The 21,436-nt window shown below is 44.2% G+C and overlaps 1 protein-coding gene across 1 annotated transcript in view; it reads left to right on the forward strand.

Moving 5' to 3' along the window:
* The window catches only part of LOC118396621 (zinc finger protein ZFPM1-like), a 97,953-nt gene that overhangs the window by 53,549 nt on the left and 22,968 nt on the right, over nucleotides 1-21,436 (forward strand). The window contains exon 4 of the mRNA XM_035790924.2: nucleotides 12,616-12,749. Coding sequence (XP_035646817.1) covers nucleotides 12,616-12,749 — 134 coding nt within the window. The remainder of the gene's footprint in view (nucleotides 1-12,615; nucleotides 12,750-21,436) is intronic.

Raw genomic sequence — 21,436 nt, forward strand, 5'->3', positions numbered from 1 at the left:
GGGTAAAGCAGCTCATTTGTGATTTGGTTGGCAGTGACTGTGGTTGTGTGAAGACATCCTGTTATCTGGGGGGGGTAAACAGTTGGTCTATTGACATTTATGTAGACCATTGTCTCAGTCACATCATAAGCATTTGACTGTGGTCTGACATCACTTTTGAGGGGTAGGGATTGAGGAGTAGGAGTACGGGGATTGTGGGAGTGCGTTTCTCCCTCTGGTGTGAGGCCGAGAATGTGTGTCTAAGGGAAATATTGGTCTCTTGATATGTTCTTATAATGAGCACACAGCATACTGATGTATAGAAAGCCAACCACTCATTACTAGACCCTTTTCTCATGGCTTCTCTGTAACCTGTCTATTACAGCAGGTTATATTTATAATTCAGAGGCTATTTCTTACTCATTCCAGGAGGTTTGTTTGCCTTTTAGATACTCTATGCCCATTGGACATGTTGATTCAGGGCATTTCCATCGAAAAGGACCCATGAGCACCTACATGCGGTAGCGGTGCATGGGTAACACAGTGGCGGAATAAATTCATCTACAAATACGTTTGTTTCATAAAAAAAAAAGGAAAGCAACATCTGTCCGGTGAAGTCCACAAAGCAAATGTTGCATACAGACAGTTATATCTCCTGCAGAATGGTCAAGCAAGTTCATGTTTTCAACAGTTTACTAAACAACACCTGATTGAGAACCACAGAGTTCCTGCACATCAGCACAAAGACAACAGGAGCACTGCCTCTGCTATTCCATCACCATTTCAACTTAAACATTTAAACATCAAATCAACAAGGCTGTATATGCTTAGTTTAATACTGAAAACAAATGTAAATATACCAAAAACAATTTAGTCCAATCAATGTTGCTAAATATCATGTGGCTGTCCATGGTACTGATTTCTGTGTGTGCGTGCGCGCTTAAACAAAAATGTTGACTCCCTACTTGTAGACTAGTTGAATGCCAATGGCATCCTCTTTTTCATGTTGGCAAACCGGTCTATGGCTCTGTCATACAGTACACTTTTAGTTTTTTGTTGTCATAGGCTACTTCCTTGTATGAGCAACAATTAACCAGCCAAGCTTGCTAGTTATCTAGTTAATGTGAGCCTACTAAGCTACATCTAGGCTGCATATTGAACTTGTCTCAGGCCAGTGGCACAACATATTAATTTATGGTTAGATCAGAATCGCTGTCATAATCATAACCACAAGTCTAAATCCCCATCTCCATCCATGGCTTAGGAAAGGGACTATTTAGAAGCTAGCTACTACAGGACATCAACACAAGCAGACCAGGAACAGATACGTGATTTCATTGGTCTGAAGCCAAATCCAAACTGGCCTCCCTTGGGGGGTGTTTTGCTGCACTGGAACATCCCACAGTTGAGCTCAGCTCAATACTGATTGGCAAAAAAAAGAAATGATCAAGGGAGGCCAAATTCTTGCTGGCATCAGTCAATCAATCAAATGCTACGTCGGCAACATGTTATACTCTTTTGGTCCAGAGAGAATCAGGTACATGGGCTACACATACTGAGACAGAGGGGCATTGTTTCCCTCGCTCCGATGATTTCTCCCGTGAGATTCAGCCACTTGCAAATTTACAGAAAATTATGAAAACACAGAGAGACGAAATATAAATTATTTTATTTACTTATTATTGGTCAAATATTTGTTGAAGCCTGGCTTCCCTTGGCATCCATGAATACACGCCATTGCCTACATGTGAAGTTCATAGAAGAATATCAAATTGGGTGTCAAATGAACGCTAAGAGCCTATATTATTAAGTGATTAAAACTTGTAATTCGTTACCAAATTGGTAATGGAATAACCAAGAAATCGGTCACGGAATTAGTGCAACTGAATTTACATACTGTTATGTTCAGCTCATAACTGTTTTCTTTCTGTCGTCGGGTGGTCAAACCAAGAGTTATAAAACTCTCTCTCTCTTTCCTCTCTCTCTCTCTCTTTCCTCTCTCTCTCTCTCCTCTCTCCTCTCTCTTTCCTCTCTCTCTCTCTCTCTCCTCTCTCTCTTGTTAATGTGACCTCTTCCAGCTCTTACTGACACCTCTGCAAACATGTTTGAATCATTTTTGTAAAAAGTGGTTGCATAAAAATCTAAGGTCGAAGACAAAATGTACTCCTGGGAATAGAGACAGAAATAAAGAATGCTGACATTCACATGCAAAACTTCATTTGGAGTTCAATGCCCAGTGGTTGAATGTGTTCTGTTCCTGTGAATAAATATGGTGGCCATTACATGTCTGTTTCACTGTGGTAAAATAATAAGCTCACTGTTTAATGATAGACCTGCTTTGGTGTATTTTATCTAGAATGAAGGAGCAACTGTAGTTAAGCCTTAACAACCCCCTCTATCTCCGTTCCTCTTGAACCCCACCCCTGTCCACCCCTGTCCTCTCGCTCTCTCTCAACTGGCCCTGTCTCTGTGTCACTCTGTTCCCCTTGTGATGATTGATAGGCGAGGGGTATAATCTAAAGGAACATTTCTCAGTGCTGTCCAGGCCCTATCAGCCCAGCTGCTCCCATCGCCGATGTGTTAGCGCCTGTTGCCGGGACAGAACCATGGTGATTACAACCCTATCAGATGCCTGGCTTCTCAGCAGTGCTAGCCCACATCCTGTCCTTCCTACCCTGCGTTTCAGTTTGTTCTTTCCCCCTCCTGTCCTCTATCTCTCCACTGCCAGACTCACACCAACTTCCCACTCCAGCTCACTGCTCCACTATACTGAATGTTTTTTTATGGTTTAGATCTGATGTGTGTGATGAGATTTCATGCAGGGGAAAGAGCATTGTCACATGTACTGTACTGTGGTGAACTTGGAGAGGGTGATGCATTTTCTGAAATGCATCGTTGGCTTGGTGTGCCCAAATGGAAGTATCTCTGGAATGATTGAATGTCAATACAGTAGTTACCACCTCCAGCCTGATTCAATGAATTAACACCAGGAAATGGGAGTTTCTGGCACTTTTTCTGACACACTCCTCTAACAAAATCTGCCGTTAAAACTGTAGGAAAAAAGTAGCCATTTTAGGAAGTGGAACAAGAGCACACTCAATTGTCTCTCCTCCATTAGCCCATTAATACTTCCCTTTTCTTAACCGTCATCAGTAATGTAGTGGTCAACAAATAGGTGGGTAACTCTGCTCACCGGTCGCAGTGACAAAAATAACGCTTCCTGTTCTTTTAATGCATTTTTCTGCAAAAGGTGGGTAAACTGTTGGGAGATGGGGGAAAAAGGTGGGTAAACTGTTGGGAGATGGGGGAAAAAGGTGGGTAAACTGTTGGGAGATGGGGGAAAAAGGTGGGTAAACTGTTGGGAGATGGGGGAAAAAGGTGGGTAAACTGTTGGGAGATGGGGGAAAAAGGTGGGTAAACTGTTGGGAGATGGGGGGAAAAAGGTGGGTAAACTGTTGGGAGATGGGGGGAAAAAGGTGGGTAAACTGTTGGGAGATGGGGGGAAAAGGTGGGTAAACTGTTGGGAGATGGGGGAAAAAGGTGGGTAAACTGTTGGGAGATGGGGGAAAAAGGTGGGTAAACTGTTGGGAGATGGGGGAAAAAGGTGGGTAAACTGTTGGGAGATGGGGGAAAAGGTGGGTAAACTGTTGGGAGATGGGGGAAAAAGGTGGGTAAACTGTTGGGAGATGGGGGGAAAAAGGTGGGTAAACTGTTGGGAGGTGGGGGAAAAAGGTGGGTAAACTGTTGGGAGATGGGGGAAAAGGTGGGTAAACTGTTGGGAGATGGGGGAAAAAGGTGGGTAAACTGTTGGGAGATGGGGGAAAAAGGTGGGTAAACTGTTGGGAGATGGGGGAAAAAGGTGGGTAAACTGTTGGGAGATGGGGGGAAAAAGGTGGGTAAACTGCGTTTACTTGCATTTACCCTCCACCACACCACTGCATGTGATTTCTATATAGATTTATTACACGAAGCAGCATTATGTTTAAAACGGTTTGCTCTTTTAAAGTACAGACACAGACCAGAGTGTAAGAAAAGGACTCATATTTTATGGCACGTTGTTTCACATCCTTGTGCGCTATTATTATAGCGCCTTAGGCCTTCTAACTTCTAGCTAGTGGATTTGTACATGGCCCTGACCGTTTACAGTAGCTCCATTCTACACTCACTTTCCAAGTCTACATCCTGATACAGCTATGATTGAAATGTCCTTCATGAAGCCAGAAGGAGTTGTTAAAGAAGACATGAATTAATGATTGAATTAATTATCGAAGTCACATACCGTACAATTAATTTTGTGGCTTTGCCCGAGTCTTTTTTTCCCTCCATCTATGCGGAGAGAATGTCAAGAAACATTTTCTAATTAATTTATGTGTGATTATCAGGGAGAGTTTCTGGAAGGTCTCTACTTTCAATTTCTAAAAGGGTAGCACTGGAGGAAGGGGAGGCTGTAAGAGATGGAGGCAAAGAATGAATAGAGATTGAGCTCGCACGCACATATACACACACAAGCGCACGCACGCACACACACACTGTCTCTGTATGTGTGTGTGTGGGTGGGTGGGGGGAGATCAGGGGTAGTATTGGTGTCTTGATCGGATCTAACCATTCTCCCCTGTCTGTGACCCTCCAGTCCTACTGCTGACCCTAATGAGGCTGCTCTCTGTTTTACAGTGCCCCCTGTTGGTACAGCCTCCCGGAGACACAGGAAGTACATTGCACATAGCCACTATTAATGATGACATTCAGTGCTTGTCCTTTTTGTATGTTTCTTTTTGACCTAACCTTGGACTCCCAGCTGGCTGTGTTTTTAGAGTGATAAAGTATACTTGAAGCATAAACTCAGACAAGGGTGTTACTAGTCATGTATCTCAATCACAGGCTCTTATTGCAAGTAAACACATTCAACCACTGGGCTTTGAACTCAAAATGAAGTTTTGCATGTGAATGTCAGCATTCTTCATTTCTGTCTGTATTCCCAGGAATACATATTGTCAACACTGTCTTGCCACCCTGGCTTACAGTAATGTTCCCCATTTTGTTTTAAGTTATTTTATCTTATTTCACATATTTGTAATTTGCATGTTTGGCATCTGCTCTTTCCTAGGGTATGTATTTTGCTGATAAAAGTTCAGCAGTGCAGTTAAAAGAAATTAGTTGGGTAAACAGTCGTAAATGTCAATGATAAAGTTCTGTTGAAGCTCATCTGATTAGCGTGGCGATGCAGGTGTCTTATCTTTGCTGTGCAATAGAGGGTAAAATGGAAATGATTGCGTCCTGAGCATGAGGTGCATATCCCAGAAATGTGTATATTTTCAACTGAACCGCTACTGGACCCGAAGGGACTCTGGGTCTGCTTGGATGATCATGGAAATGTTTCTTGTTAGAGAGTGTAGGTGGAACTCCATTTGGCAAAATCAGACCATAACTCTATCCTCCTGCTTGCTGCTTACAAGCAATAACTCAAACAGGAAGTACCAGTGACACGCTCAATACAGAAATGATCCATTGAAGTGGATGCTAAACTACAGGACTAGCACAGATTGGAATATGTTCCGGGACACATCTGATTGAGGAGTTTACCACATCAGTCACCGGCCTAATTAAGTGCATCAATGACGTCGTCCCCACAGTGACCGTATGTTTATAACCCAACCAGTCATGGATTACAGGCAACATCTGCACTGAGCTAAAGGCTAGTGCTGCCGCTTTCAAGGAGTGGGACACTAATCTGGACACTTATAAGAAATCCTGCTTCGACCTTCGAGCCATCAAAAACGCAAAGCGTCTAAGACCGCATCCTAAGCACGAATCCTACTACACCGGCTCTGATGTTCAGCGGTTGTGGCAGGGATTGCAAACTACCACGGATTACAAAGGGAAACCCAGCTGCGAGCTGCCCAGCGACACGACCTTAACAGATGAGATAAATGCCTTCTATGCTCACTTCCAGATAAGAAACATAGAACCATGCATGAGAGCACCAGTTGTTCCGGACACCTGTGTGATCTCGCTCTCCGTAGCCGATATGAGTAAGAGTTAACATTCACAAGGCCACGGGGCCAGGACATGAGGCGTACTCAGAGCATGTGCTGACCAGCTGGCAAGTGTCTTCACTGACATTTTCATCCTATCCTTAACCCTTCATGGCTGCGTACAGCTCCAACACCATCTTTAAGTTTGCTGACGGCCAGACGGTGATAGGATTGATCACCGACGACGATGAGCCAGCCTGTAAGGAGGAGGTCAGTGACCTGGCAATGTGGTGTCAGGAATACGGCCTCTCCCTCAACATCGGCAAGACCAAGAAACTGTTTGTGGACTACAGGAAACGTCCACATCTATGAGGGCTGTAGTGGAGCGGGTCGAGAACTTCAACTTCCTCTTTGTTCACATCACTAAGGAATTAACATGGTTCAGACATACCCACACAGTTGTAAAGACGGCACAACAGCGCCTCCTCCCCCTCAGGAGGCTGAAATTATTTGGCTTTCCTTTATTCCTCAGTCTTATCTATCGTGTTGCCTTGTCACTTTATACCTACCTATACAGTAGCTAGCTCCAATTACCTTGTACCCCTGTTCAGCGACTCTGTACTAGTACTCCATGTATATAGATGGCCATGTTATTTTTACTCCTTATTGTTATTTATTATTCACTGTGTATTTATTCCTCGTGTCACAATCTATTTTCATTTGACCTTTTTTATTTTAATCTTCGGCATTGTTGGAAAAGGACCCGTAAGTAAGCACTGTTAGTCAACACCTGTTGTTTGCAAAGCATGTGACAAATAACATTTGATTTTGATTTACCGATAGGGGCCCATCTTCTTTCCTCAGTTGGGCGTTACAGGGCAGAGCAGAGAGGGAGTCCCCATGCTGAGTGAGTGGGGAAGAAAGCTCAGGGATTTGTCATTCAGCAGAGGTTAAACCCCACCTATTAGCGCAGGGTCGTAGTACGGCCCTGATAAAGATTTCCTGTTGTACTGTGTCAAAAAAATCAATGGCTCCGCAGCGATGTGCTCATTTGATATCAACAATTGTTTTTTAAAATCAATTAGCCTTGATAGAGGAGACTATGGTGTTGGAGTAGGGGAGCACCTGTTACTTAGGGTTGTATAACTGCTTTTTGTTAGTCATTGGTCATGCATTTAGTTTTGCATACGTGACAACCAACAGAACGCTAGGTTAGGTTGGCTGATGTAATGTTGGTCATTGTCGTTGAGTAATGCTGGTGATGTTGTCATTCATTGCTCAATAACTCAAAGTTCTTGTCCATTAGACCATGAATTGCTGTCCAAGAGTCCCATGAATTATTGAGAATAACTTGATAAATGTACGCTGTGTATTTGACCTGTACCAGGAAGTGCTACTGTATGTCTGTCTCAAAACATTGTTTGGTTAATCTAGTCTGAACTCTGGTCCCCCTACAGTACTATACCATAAACTACAGTCATTGGTAGTACTTTAACATGATATAATTTATAACCCATTTGGTGGTGTTGGGTTACTCATAGGGCCATGTAACGGCAGGACATCAATGTTCACTGAGCTCATGACAATTTGACAGACTTGTCAAACTACTTTCAGGTGTCTGTTAACAAGTATGTTTTTTTTCTCAGCTTAGATGTGATGTTTCCTTTGTTCCTCTTGAAGGGTTCAGAGAGGAAGGGAATTTGCGTGAGTCTGTCTGTGGATACGTGCCACAACAGGTCACAAACATACCAGGTCTCTATAAAATAAAAGTGGTTATGTGATTGTTGGCTTCATCCAGGTCAATGATGCATTTGAAATATTGTACATGTATATCACCCATGTATTTTTGTTACTAATTTATGACCTCATTGTTGCATTATTCACCCTCCTGTCCTTCCTCTCCGTCCTACCCTCCCTCTATCCCCATCTTTCTACTCATCGGGTAATTGCATTAGTCATTTCATTAATGATAGAGTGATTGTTTGTTTTATTGTCTGCTGTTGTAAACGGACAGGGCGCCCCAGTGGCTGGTGAAGCAGCCGTATTGATGAGGCTTTGTGTGGACACTGCCAGAGTGGAGCTATATTGATAAGGCTAGCCGCTCGGTCTACGTGGACTCTGTCGTGCAAGATCCCTATTGATAAGGCCTGTGTTTTTGTGGCCACTGGTCACGCAGCAGCGTAGATGATGTCTGGTCCAGGCCGGGCATATTGTTGAGGGCTGTGAGGGTATAGATATGGCGTAGAGGCGAGGAGAGGGGCCAGGGTATCAGGCGGAGTGGGCAAGTGGCAGGGCATTGAACAGGGCTGTGGGGGTGTAGAGCCTCTACAGAGGGGCCAGTATCAGGCCGAGAGGCGAGCGGCAGGGCATTGAGCAGTATTGATAAGAGCCCCAGGTCATTATGGGGTTTTGTGGTGGGTGGTAGTGGTAATTAGCAGTGATTAGGACTGGAGGAGGCCCTGCGTAGAGTAGCGCCATGCTAACCTGCAGAGATTACAGATGTGCAGTGATTAAAAGGGGCCTCGTGATCACTCCCTCCGCCTCAGTGGGAGGATGAAACTGATCTCTTATTTAAAGCCGCAGGTTGGATGGTGTGCCCGGGCGGCTGGCCGTGGGCACCTCAGAGCTGGACCCTGCCATCCAGGAGGTGACGCCGCCTTCCTGTGCTACAGATGATAGAGAGGGAGAAGACTGGGCAGCAGGATCAAATATTTGTAGCTTCTATATCAAATCAAATGTTATTTGTCACGTGCACCGAATACAGCAGGGGTAGTAGACCTTACAGTGAAATGCTTCCTTACAAGCCCTTCACCAGCAATGCACTTTTAAGAAAAATAAGTGTTAGGTATTTACTCAAACTGAAGTTGAAAGAAAATACATAAACATATATATTTTTTGAAAAGTAACAAATAATTAAGAGCAACAATAAAATAACAGTAACGAGGTTATATACAGGGTGTACTGGTACAGCGTCAATGTGCGGGGGCACAGGTTAGTCGGGGTAATTAATATGTACATGTAGGAAGAGGTAAAGTGTCTATGCATAGATAATAAACAGAGAGTAGCAGTAGTGTAAAAGATGTATGTGTATGTGTGTGTGTGTGTGTGGGGGGGGTCAATGCACATAGTCCTTCTGTAGCTCAGTTGGTAGAGCATGGCGCTTGTAACGCCAGGGTAGTGGGTTCGATTCCCGGGACCACCCTTACGTAGAATGTAGAATGTATGCACACATGACTGTAAGTCGCTTTGGATAAAAGCGTCTGCTAAATGGCATATATAGTCCGGGTAGCCATTTAATTAGCTGTTCAGGAGTCTAATTGCTTGTGGGTAGAAGCTGTTAAGAAGCCTTTTGGACCTAGACTTGGCCCTCCGGTACCTCTTGCCGTGCGGTAGTAGAGAGAACAGTCTATGACTAGGGTGGCTGGAGTCTTTGGCAAATTTTAGGGCCTTCTCCTGACACCACCTGGTATAGAGGTCCTGGATAGCAGGAAGCTTGGCCCCAGTGATGTAGTGCCTTGCGGCCGGAGGCTGAGCAGTTGCCATACCAGGCGGTGATGCAACCAGTCAGGATGCTCTCGATGGTGCAGCTGTAGAACCTTTTGAATAACTGGCGACCCATGCCAAATCTTTTCAGTCTCCTGAGGGGGAATAGGCGTTCTAAACACTGACTCTCAGTGTGCTCTCTTTGTATTTCCTCACAAAGGTAATATCTCAGCAGACAATTTCACAATTAGGTTAATAGTGGTGGTCACGTTGATAAGGCATCATGTGACCGAGACCAGCCAGGGACAGGGCAGCAGACTGGACAATGATGGAGTGTTGAGATTAGGGGGTTACAGTGTGATCTAACCAGGGGGTGATGGGAGATAGGCCAAGCCTGGACACTGGACTTCAGCCTCGCTGATGTGGACAGAAGACTAACACAGACTAATAGCTAATAGAGACATGGGCCTATTTATTGCCTGTATAGTCTTCAACATTTTATGGGAAACAAATACATTTTAGCTTCAGAGATTTTCAATGGAGTTTGTTTAATTATGAGTTTGTTAGCCCAGTGCAGTTTCATACAGTAGCTTACAATGTGTTCAAATATAGTGGTATGAGCTCCATTTATGACAACCGGAGTCAAACAGTGGTCACATTAACACAGTACCACACTCAAAAACACATTCACAAGCTTGATTCGTTCCCATCTCCTTCTCACTACTGCGTCTGAATTTTTTTTCTTCCTTTCCTTCACTCCTCTCTCTCCCTGCCACCCCCCTTTCTCCCTGCCACCCCCTTTCTCCATCCCTCTCTCTCCCTGCCACCCCCTTTCTCCATCCCTCTCTCTCCCTGCCACCCCCATTTCTCCCTGCCACCCTCCCTTTCTCCCTGCCACCCCCCCTTTCTCCATCCCTCTCTCTCCCTGCCACCCCTTTCTCCATCCCTCTCTCTCCCTGCCACCCCCTTTCTCCATCCCCTCTCTCCCTGCCACCCCCATTTCTCCCTGCCACCCCCTTTCTCCATCCCTCTCTCTCCCTGCCACCCCCTTTCTCCATCCCTCTCTCTCCCTGCCACCCCCCTTTCTTCATCCTCTCTCTCCCTGCCACCCCCCTTTCTCCATCCCTCTTTCTCCCTGCCACCCCCTTTCTCCATCCCTCTCTCTCCCACTCTAGGCTTGTGGGAAAGCCATTTTATCAGCGTCTGTCTGTTGTTCTCTGGTGGGGATAGATACAGAGAAGATAGATGAGTGTTTTGACATGGAGAGTGTTAGACAAACACTCTTATCGCCTCGGCACTTTAGCCCGAGCCCCGAAAGTGAAGCTGAACCATGTGGGGGGGGCTGCACTGTAGAGCACCATTGCTATGGGGGCTGTGTCATATGACGACTTACTGTATGTACTGGACTCAGTGAATTTCTACATGTCTTTCTCAATCATCCCTTTGTGAGAGACGTCTGTTTTTGTTGAAGCCTTTGAGATCCTACTTGGTTGATCCTCTGTGTTGTTGTAAGGGGTGTCAGTTTGTTAGTGAAGCGTTCTCCTCCTCAATGGCCTGAGTCTCCTCCTGTTCTAGTATTCTAGTAACCCCCCCCCACTCCTCCTCCAGAAAAGTGGATAGTAGCAGTCTTACCAGCTTTTTTAAAGCTGATCTTAACTTCTTTTGTACATAATGTCTCCTATAGACTATCAAAATAAATCATAAAGATAGTCGCACATTCCATATATCAACTCCCAGTAATTTATTGGGTGATTTAGCCAATAGTGTGCAAATTTCTGTATTATTTATTTTTATAGTTTATATTCGTCGTTAGTCAGCACCTCCACACAAAAATATTTTTTCTGTGTGTACGCCAGCTCACATAATGTCTCCGCCATAATTTCCTATGACTGAAAAAACAGCTTCTGGACATCTTAAAAGTGATCATTAACCTCGATTTGGAGGGAAATTTCTATTTCAACGAGTTGGCAGCTCTTTACATTCTGCTTACTCCGTACCAGGCCTTAAATACCCAGGTCTCGAAAGAGGGAGCGGCTGCAAAAGAGATGCAAGCAAGGGGGCATACTGACGCGAGCACGTCGGTGAACCACCGTTGCCCTCTGTTGTATTGGAGTGCAGTCCCTGGAGAACAAACTGGATGAACTCTGTACAAGCTCCGTTCAAGACTATCCTATCAACGGCACACATAACCACTTGGTTCGGCAACCGCAAGGCACCCGACCGTAAGTCGCTATAGAGGGTGGTGAGTACAGCCCAGTACATCACTGGGCCGGAACTCCCTGCCATCCAGGACCTCTATACCAGGCGGTGTCAGAGGAAGGCCCAAATAATTTTCAGACTCCAGCCACCCAAGCCATAGAATGTTCTTTCTCCTATCGCACGGCAAGCGGTACAAGTGCACTAAGTCTAGAACCAACAAGACCCTGAAGAGCTTCTACCTCCAAGCCATAGGACCTCGAAACAAGACTGCTAAATAGCTAATCAAATGGCTACCTGGACTACCTGCATTGCCCTTTTTTTGCGCTAACTCTCTTGCACTGACTCCGTGCACACACACTGGACTCTACCGACACACTCACACATATTTACACTGAAACCCCAACACACACAGTACATACGCCCACACACGCGTACACATGCATACCGACGACACACACTTTCACACTCATCACATACGCTGCTGCTACTGTTTTTATCTATCCTGTTGCATAGTTTCATTACCCCTACCCACAGTATATGTACATGGCTACCTCCATTACCCATCGAGTCGGTACTGGTACTCCCTGTATATTGCCATGATATTTTTTACTTGTTATTGTTTTTCGTTATTCACAGTGCATTTATTCCTCTTCTCACTAATTACATTTTTGTTAGATGTTTTATATATTTTGTTGCATTGTTGAAGGATCTGTGAGTAAGCATTTCACTATTAGTCTACACCGGTTGTTTACAAAAAGCCTGGACTCCCATGTCTGTTCCTCAGTTATCTCCAGGGCTCTGGCCTTTACATGACGTAGATCATTGTAGTTGTGTTTTGAGACCGTATTTTTACCTGGATTTGGTATAATTTTGTTTGACTGTGTATCTTGTTTGCTTGTGGGACCTTAGAGAGAGATATTAATTCACTATCTCCTATCTCTCTCTTCCCGTTCTCTTCTCTTCTCTCCCTTTCTATCTGTAGATGATCTGGAGCTGAGTGATGATGCTGCTTACCCCAAGGTCCTGGCCTGCAGGGACCTCACCACCGACACACTATGGGGGCCATACGCTGGGATCGTCCAAACAGAAGATGCGGGAGATGACCAGGAGTCAGAGGTGAAGGTTCAAAGTGCATGGAGGGAGATGTTAGAGGTCAAGTAGAGGGTTGGGTTCTGTCAATGGGAAAGGATAATTAAAAAATGACTTATCACCCATTAATCTGTCAGTGGTGGGAAATGGAAATATCTTTGTGTGCGTGTGCTCACGCTCCTATTACCCCATGGCCAATCGCTATGTGCATTTCCTTGGGAAATGTTAGAGACAGGATGTTCCTCTCGCTGGAGTTGTCTCTTATTCATCATGTGCTGAAAGTCCGTCTAATCATGTGATTCTGAGCTGGAAGAGTTTTCCTGGCACTGACCAGATACAGATACCAGAACATTGCACACTCTCATACACAAAAACACATACACACACACTTTCTCTGGACTGGATCAAATACTTTTTAAAGATTTGTAATCCATGCTCTATTTAAGCAATAAGGCTTGAGGGGGTGTGGTATATGGCCTTCGGAAAGTATTCAGACCCCTTGACTTTTTCCACATTTTGTTATGTTACAGCATTCTTCTAAAATTGGTTAAATTGGTGTTTTCCCTCATCAATCTACACACAATACCACATCCATGATGACAAAGAAAACACAGGCTTTTATAAATGTTTGCTAATTTATATTAAAACATATTTTTTTAAATAACACATTTACATAAGTATTCAGACCCTTTACTCAATACTTTGTTGAAGCACTTTTGGAAGCGATTTCAGCATTGAGTCTTCTTGTGTATGACCCTACAAGCTTGGCACATCTATATTTGGGGAGTTTCTCCCATTCTTCTTTGCAGATTCTCTCAAGCTCTGTCAGGTTGGATGGGGAGCGTCGCTGCACAGCTATTTTCAGGTCTCTAGAGATGTTTGATCAGTTCAACTCCATGCTCAATACTGAATACTCGGAGCTCTATGGACAATTCCTTCGACCTCATGGCTTGGTTTTTGCTCTGACAGGCACTGTCAACCGTGGGACCTTATGTAGACAGGTGTATGTCTTTCCAAATAATGTCCAATCAATTGAATTTACCACAGGTGGACTCCAATCAAGTTGTAGAAACATCTCAAGGATGATCAATGGAAACAGGATGCACCTGAGCTCAATTTCACATCTCATAGCAAAGGGTCTGAATACTTATGTAAATAAGGCTTTTCTGTTTTTTATTTTTAATACATTTTCCAACATATCTCAAAACCTGTTTTCATTTTGTCATTATGGGACATTGTGTGTAGATTGCTGAGGGAAAAAAAATATGTTATACATTTTTGAATAAGGCTGTAGCGTTACAAAATGTGGAAAAAGTCAAAGGGTCTGTATACTTTCCGAAGGCAATATACCACGGCTAAGGGCTGTTCTTAGCACGACACAACGCGGAGTGCCTGGATACAGCCATTAGCCATGGTACAGTGCCATGCGAAAGTATTCGCCCCCCTTGAACTTTGCAACCTTTTGCCACATTTCAGGCTTCAAACATAAAGATATAAACTGTATTTTTTTGTGAAGAATCAACAACAAGTGGGACACAATCATGAAGTGGAACGAAATTTATTGGATATTTCAAACTTTTTTAACAAATCAAAAACTGAAAAATTGGGCGCGCAAAATTTTTCAGCCCCCTTAATTAAGTTAATACTTTTTAGCGCCACCTTTTGCTGCGATTACAGCTGTAAGTCGCTTGGAGTATGTCTCTATCAGTTTTGCACATCGAGAGAATGAATTTTTTTTCCAATTCCTCCTTGCAAAACAGCTCGAGCTCAGTGAGGTTGGATGGAGAGCATTTGTGAACAGCAGTTTTCAGTTCTTTCCACAGATTCTCGATTGGATTCAGGTCTGGACTTTGACTTGGCCATTCTAACACCTGGATATGTTTATTTTTGAACCATTCCATTGTAGATTTTGCTTTATGTTTTGGATCATTGTCTTGTTGGAAGACAAATCTCCGTCCCAGTCTCAGGTCTTTTGCAGACTCCATCAGGTTTTCTTCCAGAATGGTCCTGTATTTGGCTCCATCCATCTTCCCATCAATTTTAACCATCTTCCCTGTCCCTGCTGAAGAAAAGCAGGCCCAAACCATGATGCTGCCACCACCATGTTTGACAGTGGGGCTGGTGTGTTCAGGGTGATGAGCTGTGTTGCTTTTACGCCAAACATAACGTTTTGCATTGTTGCCAAAAAGTTCAATTTTGGTGTCATCTGACCAGAGCACCTTCTTCCACATGTTTGGTGTGTCTCCCAGGTGGCTTGTGGCAAACTTTAAACAACACTTTTTATGGTTATCTTTAAGAAATGGCTTTCTTCTTGCCACTCTTTCATAAAGCCCAGATTTATATTTGTGCAATATACGACTGATTGTTGTCCTATGGACAGAGTCTCCCACCTCAGCTGTAGATCTCTGCAGTTCATCCAGAGTGATCATGGGCCTCTTGGCTGCATCTCTGATCAGTCTTCTCCTTGTATGAGCTGAAAGTTTAGAGGGACGGCCAGGTCTTGGTAGATTTGCAGTGGTCTGATACTCCTTCCATTTCAATATTATCGCTTGCACAGTGCTCCTTGGGATGTTTAAAGCTTGGGAAATCTTTTTGTATCCAAATCCAGGCTTTAAACTTCTTCACAACAGTATCTCGGACCTGCCTGGTGTGTTCCTTTGTTCTTCATGATGCTCTCTGCGCTTTTAACAGACCTCTGAGACTATCACAGTGCAGGTGCATTTATACGGAGACTTGATTACACACAGGTGGATTGTATTTATCATCATTAGTCATTTAGGTCAACATTGGATCATTCAGAGATCCTCACTGAACTTCTGGAGAGAGTTTGCTGCACTGAAAGTAAAGGGGCTGAATAATTTTGCACGCCCAATTTTTCAGTTTTTGATTTGTTAAAAAAGTTTGAAATATCCAATAAATGTGGTTCCACTTCATGATTGTGTCCCACTTGTTGTTGATTCTTCACAAAAAAATACAGTTTATATCTTTATGTTTGAAGCCTGAAATGTGGCAAAAGGTCGCAAAGTTCAAGGGAGCCGAATACTTTCGCAAGGCACTGTATATTGGCCATATACCACAAACCCCCGAGGTGCCTTATTGCTATTATAAACTGTTGCCAACGGAATTAGAACAGTAAAAAGTACTTTGTCATACCCGTGGTATACGGTCTGATATACTTTACCACAGCTTTCAACCAATCAGCATTCAGACAATCTGCATTCAGGGCTCAAACCTCTCAGTTTATAATCCAAAATGTATAGCGGCCTTTTGCGATGTTGTTCTTAAATGACGGTATATGCCGTATGTATTCCCCAAAGGGTTAATAAATATATGAAGACATTATACTTGAATGACCATGAATGTTTCTCTGAAAGACTGCTCATCTACTTTTTGTCTCATGCTGATGCATCCATGAGCTTGACTGACTCACTGGTCCTGCAGCCTTTCCTCTCCCAGCTGCAGCCCAGCAAACCCAGACCAGCCCACCCCTCTCCTCTACCCTCTGCTCCCCAGACGTCCGCCTGTATTTTATCTCTGCGTGGCGCCATCCTCCTGGACAACAAATCCCAATGATTGATTTCTGGTTGATAGGCTCTCATTTCTAAGATTTAGTTTATTATCAGAATTTCTGAGTCCACACACCCATCACCCATCTTTCGTTTCCTCCCTTCCACTGCTCATCTCCTTTTCTCACTCTTCCCTTTCTGTCATGTTCAAGAAGACTACGTCTCAATGCAGTTTTTAGTAGATTTTCGGCGTTGACCATCTCTTTTGAATTCTCTCTCCCTTCTCTCTAACCTCTCCCTCTCCATCTCTGTCTCTCTCTCCCTCTCTCTCTCTCTCCCTCTGCTATCTGCGGGCTGAAAGAGTGAAGACTGACCCTCAGTCAGGAGGAGATAGTGGGTTTAATCTCACATTCCTCCTGTGTCTCCCACTGTCACTCCGCGTCCTCCTCCCACAGTTCCCCGCCAGCCAGGCCGCCAGCCCAGGGGTCAGCAGGGGTCAGGGTTACCCTCAATAGAGTAGATCCACCGCTACGCAGCCCTTCATCTCTATCTCTGCTTAGCTAAGATTGCTTTCTGCTGCGTTCTCTCCCACTATAAAGAGACCAATTATTATTAATAAACTACTGGTGCTTACAATGGATGTGCAATTCATTTGGCTTTGCATGATTGTTGCCATCGTGTACTGTGTAAAGATTCAACATTGACAGTCTAAACAATTCCAAATACCCAATTTACACAGCTAACTTTTGTTTATTTTGCTGTGATTGAGTTACACTACCAACCTTACCAACCTTTCTGCTTGATTGGCCTCAGTAGGGAATATTATGGGTAGGGGATTGGACAAAGGGTTACCTGATTCAGCTACAAGATTATGTTTTTGTAACAGAAAAGAGACATTTAGTGTTGGTTTCATGGCAGAATGCCATGTGCTGTCCTGTTAGTGTGACCTCCTCCCTGTCCCTTTCCACCTCAGACCTGTCCCAGTGGTGGTGTCATGCAGCCTGCAGTGGCGTCTGGAGCCCTGGGGTTCTGCCCCTCATCACATCAAATGGTGACTTGGCACCACCCGCCTCGCCTGGCAGACCTGCAGATCCATGCCAAACCTGCCTGCTGTGCTCTGCCTTCTCTGAGCAAATGTGCTTCTTATTTGATCTTGCCAGATAAGCTATCAGTTTAATACGGGCCTACCCTGTAACACAACAAGACAAGCGTTCACTTTGAACACCCACACACACTGCACACTAGTGCACTCTCACACAACAAGCATAGATCCTAGCTAATATAAGACTTGTTTTTTTTTTATCTGATTTACAGGTAACTGCCAAAATAAAGGAAACACCAACATAAAGTGTCTTAATGGGGTGTTAGGCCCCCACAGGTCAGAACAGATTCAATGCACCTTGGCATAGAACCTACATGTGTCTGGAACTCTATTGGAGGGATTGACACCATTTGTCTACAAGAAACGTGTGTGTTCGCTCGTGTATATGTTTGTTGCTTTGTGTGGGTGGGGATCATGAGCGGCAGTCAGAAACGGGGTGGATAGTGAGTTGATATCCATGACAGGTCTCTCTTAAAGAGATCTCACTCATTAGATTATCAATGTCACTGGGCTGTGTGTGTGTCATATGGAAATCCTGTCATTTGCATCTCTTGAGAAAGAGGCATTAAAATCTATTTAAATCTATTCTGTCTGATATGGATGTTGGACTTTGGTACACAGTGTAATAATGTTTACTGATGAGCTGACCAGGTTTCCTTAGATTGCTGGGAGTTTGTCGTTCAGTGAACATGTCCTCGTCTCATGGCAACTGAGGTGTGTATTTTCTGATTGGATCAGACTCATCTGATATAGTTCCCCTCGTTTTGATTACATCACAAATTGATCAAATCTTGGTCAAAAGAGTCTTAAGATTAGTAGGTTACACCTGATATGTAGTGATGATTTGGTGGTATCAACCAAGTTAGTATAACTTCATAATGGCAATGCTTCAACAAGGAAAAGAGCACCATGCCTTATAGTTTCACCGTAGTTTGAGTGATACTCCTCCAAACCATCTTCTGCCGAGCTCACACCACTGCAGAAGCAACTCAATTTACGCATCACTTTTGTTCCCTCTCTTCACCCTCCTGTCTTTCGCAGAAACGAAGCCTAGAGGCATGATCCTAGAAGGAGCGGAGTGTGGAGTTCAAAGCGTTATCACGTGCGGGGAACGTCTTTTCATCATGTTTTAGAAACAAGCGTTAGCACTAATCCCCCAATAATCTCTCCAGGAGAACTCAAATGATAAGGTCCGCCACCCACGGCTTGCAAACACACTTTTGGGGAGTCTCTCCCCCCTCACTGCTCTGTCGTTCCCTACGAAGGACGAGTGAAGGTGAGAACCTTCTCACTCTCTCTCATTCTCTATCTAGCGGTGTTTGTTTACCTCCTGGTAAATCTCTCCAGTTGATCTGAAATGATCAACAGAGACTGTCTTTGGCAGCCTTCTGCACCCTGCCCTCTCAAATTAGATCTTAATTAAAACAGTCGCTCCAGAAGACCCCAAATCTGTAATTTAGCACTTGTCACCCTCTTGATCGCTCCTGAATGTCTATAATAATAAAGTGCACTAAACTAGCTTAATCTTGATGGCAGATATGTTGAGAGCACGTCCATGTATACGTTCATTGGCAACATGGACCTGAGGTTGTGCCACAGAGCTTAGAGCTCACAAGAGGACCAGAGGCCTAAATTCTTCCTCAGACACTTCCACAATGGCATCTCTCCCTCTTTCTGCCCCTGCCAGACACTGAGAAGATGTTGACTAGCGAAAGGGAATGGACCAAATGGGTGGACTATGGTAGGGGCAAGTAGAGAGGCAAAAGGGAGAAAAAAAGAAATTATAGGAAAGTGCAATGGCAAAAGCCAACAAAAGGATGAAGGCAGTGCCAGAGAGGAAGGGAGATGGAATGGAAAGAGGTGGGGTTGTAGAGATGGAGTTGATGGGGAGGGGGTGCTTATTCTCATCACTCAGTCCCTGCGACTGGGCTGGTATCTGCAGCTCGCTGTCATCTGCGCCTGCTTCTGCGGGGCGGAGAGTAAAGGAGAGAGGGAAAACCTATCTCCGAGGCTCATCTCCGGCAGTTCTGGAGCCCGCTTTCCAGGAGTGCCTCATTTTCAAATCTCTTATCTTGCCTGTTTTAAGTATCGCAGTTTTATATTTTTACATGTCATTTGCATGCAGCTCATCAAACCTGGATTATTTTTTCTTGGAGGCACACTACATGACTAAAAGTATGTGGACACCTGTTCGTTGAACATCTCATTTCAAAATCATGGGCATTAATATGGAGTAGGTCCCCCTTTGCTGCTATAACAGCAAACTCTTCTGGGAAGGCTTTCCACTAGATGTTGGAACATTGCTGCGGGGACTTGCTTCTATTCAGCCACGAGCATTAGTGAGGTCAGGCGCTGATGACCTAGCTCACAGTCGGCATTCCAATTAATCCCAAAGGTGTTCGAGGGTTGAGGTCAGGGCTCTGTGCAGGCCAGTCAAGATCTTCCACACTGATCTCGACAAACCATTTCTGTCTGAACCTCGGTTTGTGCACGGGGGCATTGTCATGCTGAAACAAGAAAAGGGCTTTCCCGAAATTGTGGCAGACATTTGGAGGCACATAATCGTTTAGAATGTAATTTGTACAGTGCATTCTGAAAATATTCAGACCCCTTTACTTTTCCCACATTTTTTCCCACATCAATCTACACACAATACCCCATAATGACAAAGCAAACAGGTTTTTAGAAATGTTTGCATATTTATAAAACATATACTGAACTATAACATTTACATAAGTATTCAGGCCATTTACTCAGTACGTTGTTGAAGCACCTTTGGCATAGATTACAGCCTCGAATCTTCTTGGATATGACACTACAAACTTGGCACAGCTGTATTTGGGGAGTTTCTCACATTCCTCTCTGAAGATCCTCTCAAGCTCTTTTTCAGGTCTCTCCAGATATGTTTGATCGAGTTCAAGTCTGGGCTCTGGCTGGGCCACTCAAGGACATTTTGCTCTGACATGTATTGTCAACTGTGGGACCTTGTATAGACAGGTGTGTGCCTTTCCAAATCATGTCCAATCAATTGAATTTACCACAGGTGGACTTCAGTCAAGTTGTAGAAACATCTTAAAGATGATCAATGGAAACAGGATGCACCTGAGCTCAATTTCAAATCTCATCGCAAAGGGTCTGAATACTTATCTAAATGAGTTATTTCTGTTTTTATTTTCAGTAAATGTGCCAATAAAATGCTTTGCTTTGTTGTTATGGGGTATTGCATAGATTGAGGATTTTTATTTATTCAATCAATTTTAGAATAAGGCTGTAACGTAACAAAATGTGGAAAAGGGCCCCTGTCTGAATACTTCCCGAATGCGCTGTAAGCTGTAGCATTATAAGTTCCCTTCACTGGAACTAAGGGGCCCGAACCATGAAAAACAGTCCCACACCATTATTCCTCCTCTACCAAACTTTGCAGTTGGCACTATGCATTCGGCAGGTAGCGTTCTCCTAACATCCACCAAACCCAGATTTGTCCGTTGGTGAAGAGCGATTCGTCACTCCAGAGACCACGTTTCCACTGATCCAGAGTCCAATGGCGGCGAGCTTTACACCACTCCAGCCGACGCTTGGCATTGCGCATGGTGATCTTAGGCTTGTGTGCTGCTGCTTGGAAACAGGTATTGTGTTGACGTTGCTTCCAGAGGAAGTTTGGAACTCGCTAGTGAGTGTTGCAACTGGAGACAGGCGATTTTTACGAGCTTCAGTACTCGGCAGTCCCGTTCTGTGAGCGTGTGTGGCCTACCACTTCACATCTGATCCTAGACGTTTCCACTTCACAATAACAGCACTCACAGTTGACTGGGGCAGCTCTAGCAGGGCAGAAATTTGATGAACTGACTTGTTGGAAAGGTGGCGTCCTATGACGGTGCCACGTTGAAAGTTACTGAGCTCTTCAGTATAGGCCATTCTGCTGCCATGTTTGTCTATGGAGATTGCATGGCTGTGTGCTCGATTGTATACACCTGTCAGCAACGGGGCTGAAGTAGCAAAATCCACTATTTTGAAGGAGTGTCTACATACTTTTGTATATATAGTGTATATGCAGATGTGTGGCTGTGCATGAGCAGACCAGTATAAGGGAATGGGTTTCAGTGTGT

This window comes from Oncorhynchus keta, chromosome 17 (assembly GCF_023373465.1).
Source record: "Oncorhynchus keta strain PuntledgeMale-10-30-2019 chromosome 17, Oket_V2, whole genome shotgun sequence".
In the NCBI taxonomy this organism is placed as follows: Eukaryota; Metazoa; Chordata; class Actinopteri; order Salmoniformes; family Salmonidae; genus Oncorhynchus; species Oncorhynchus keta.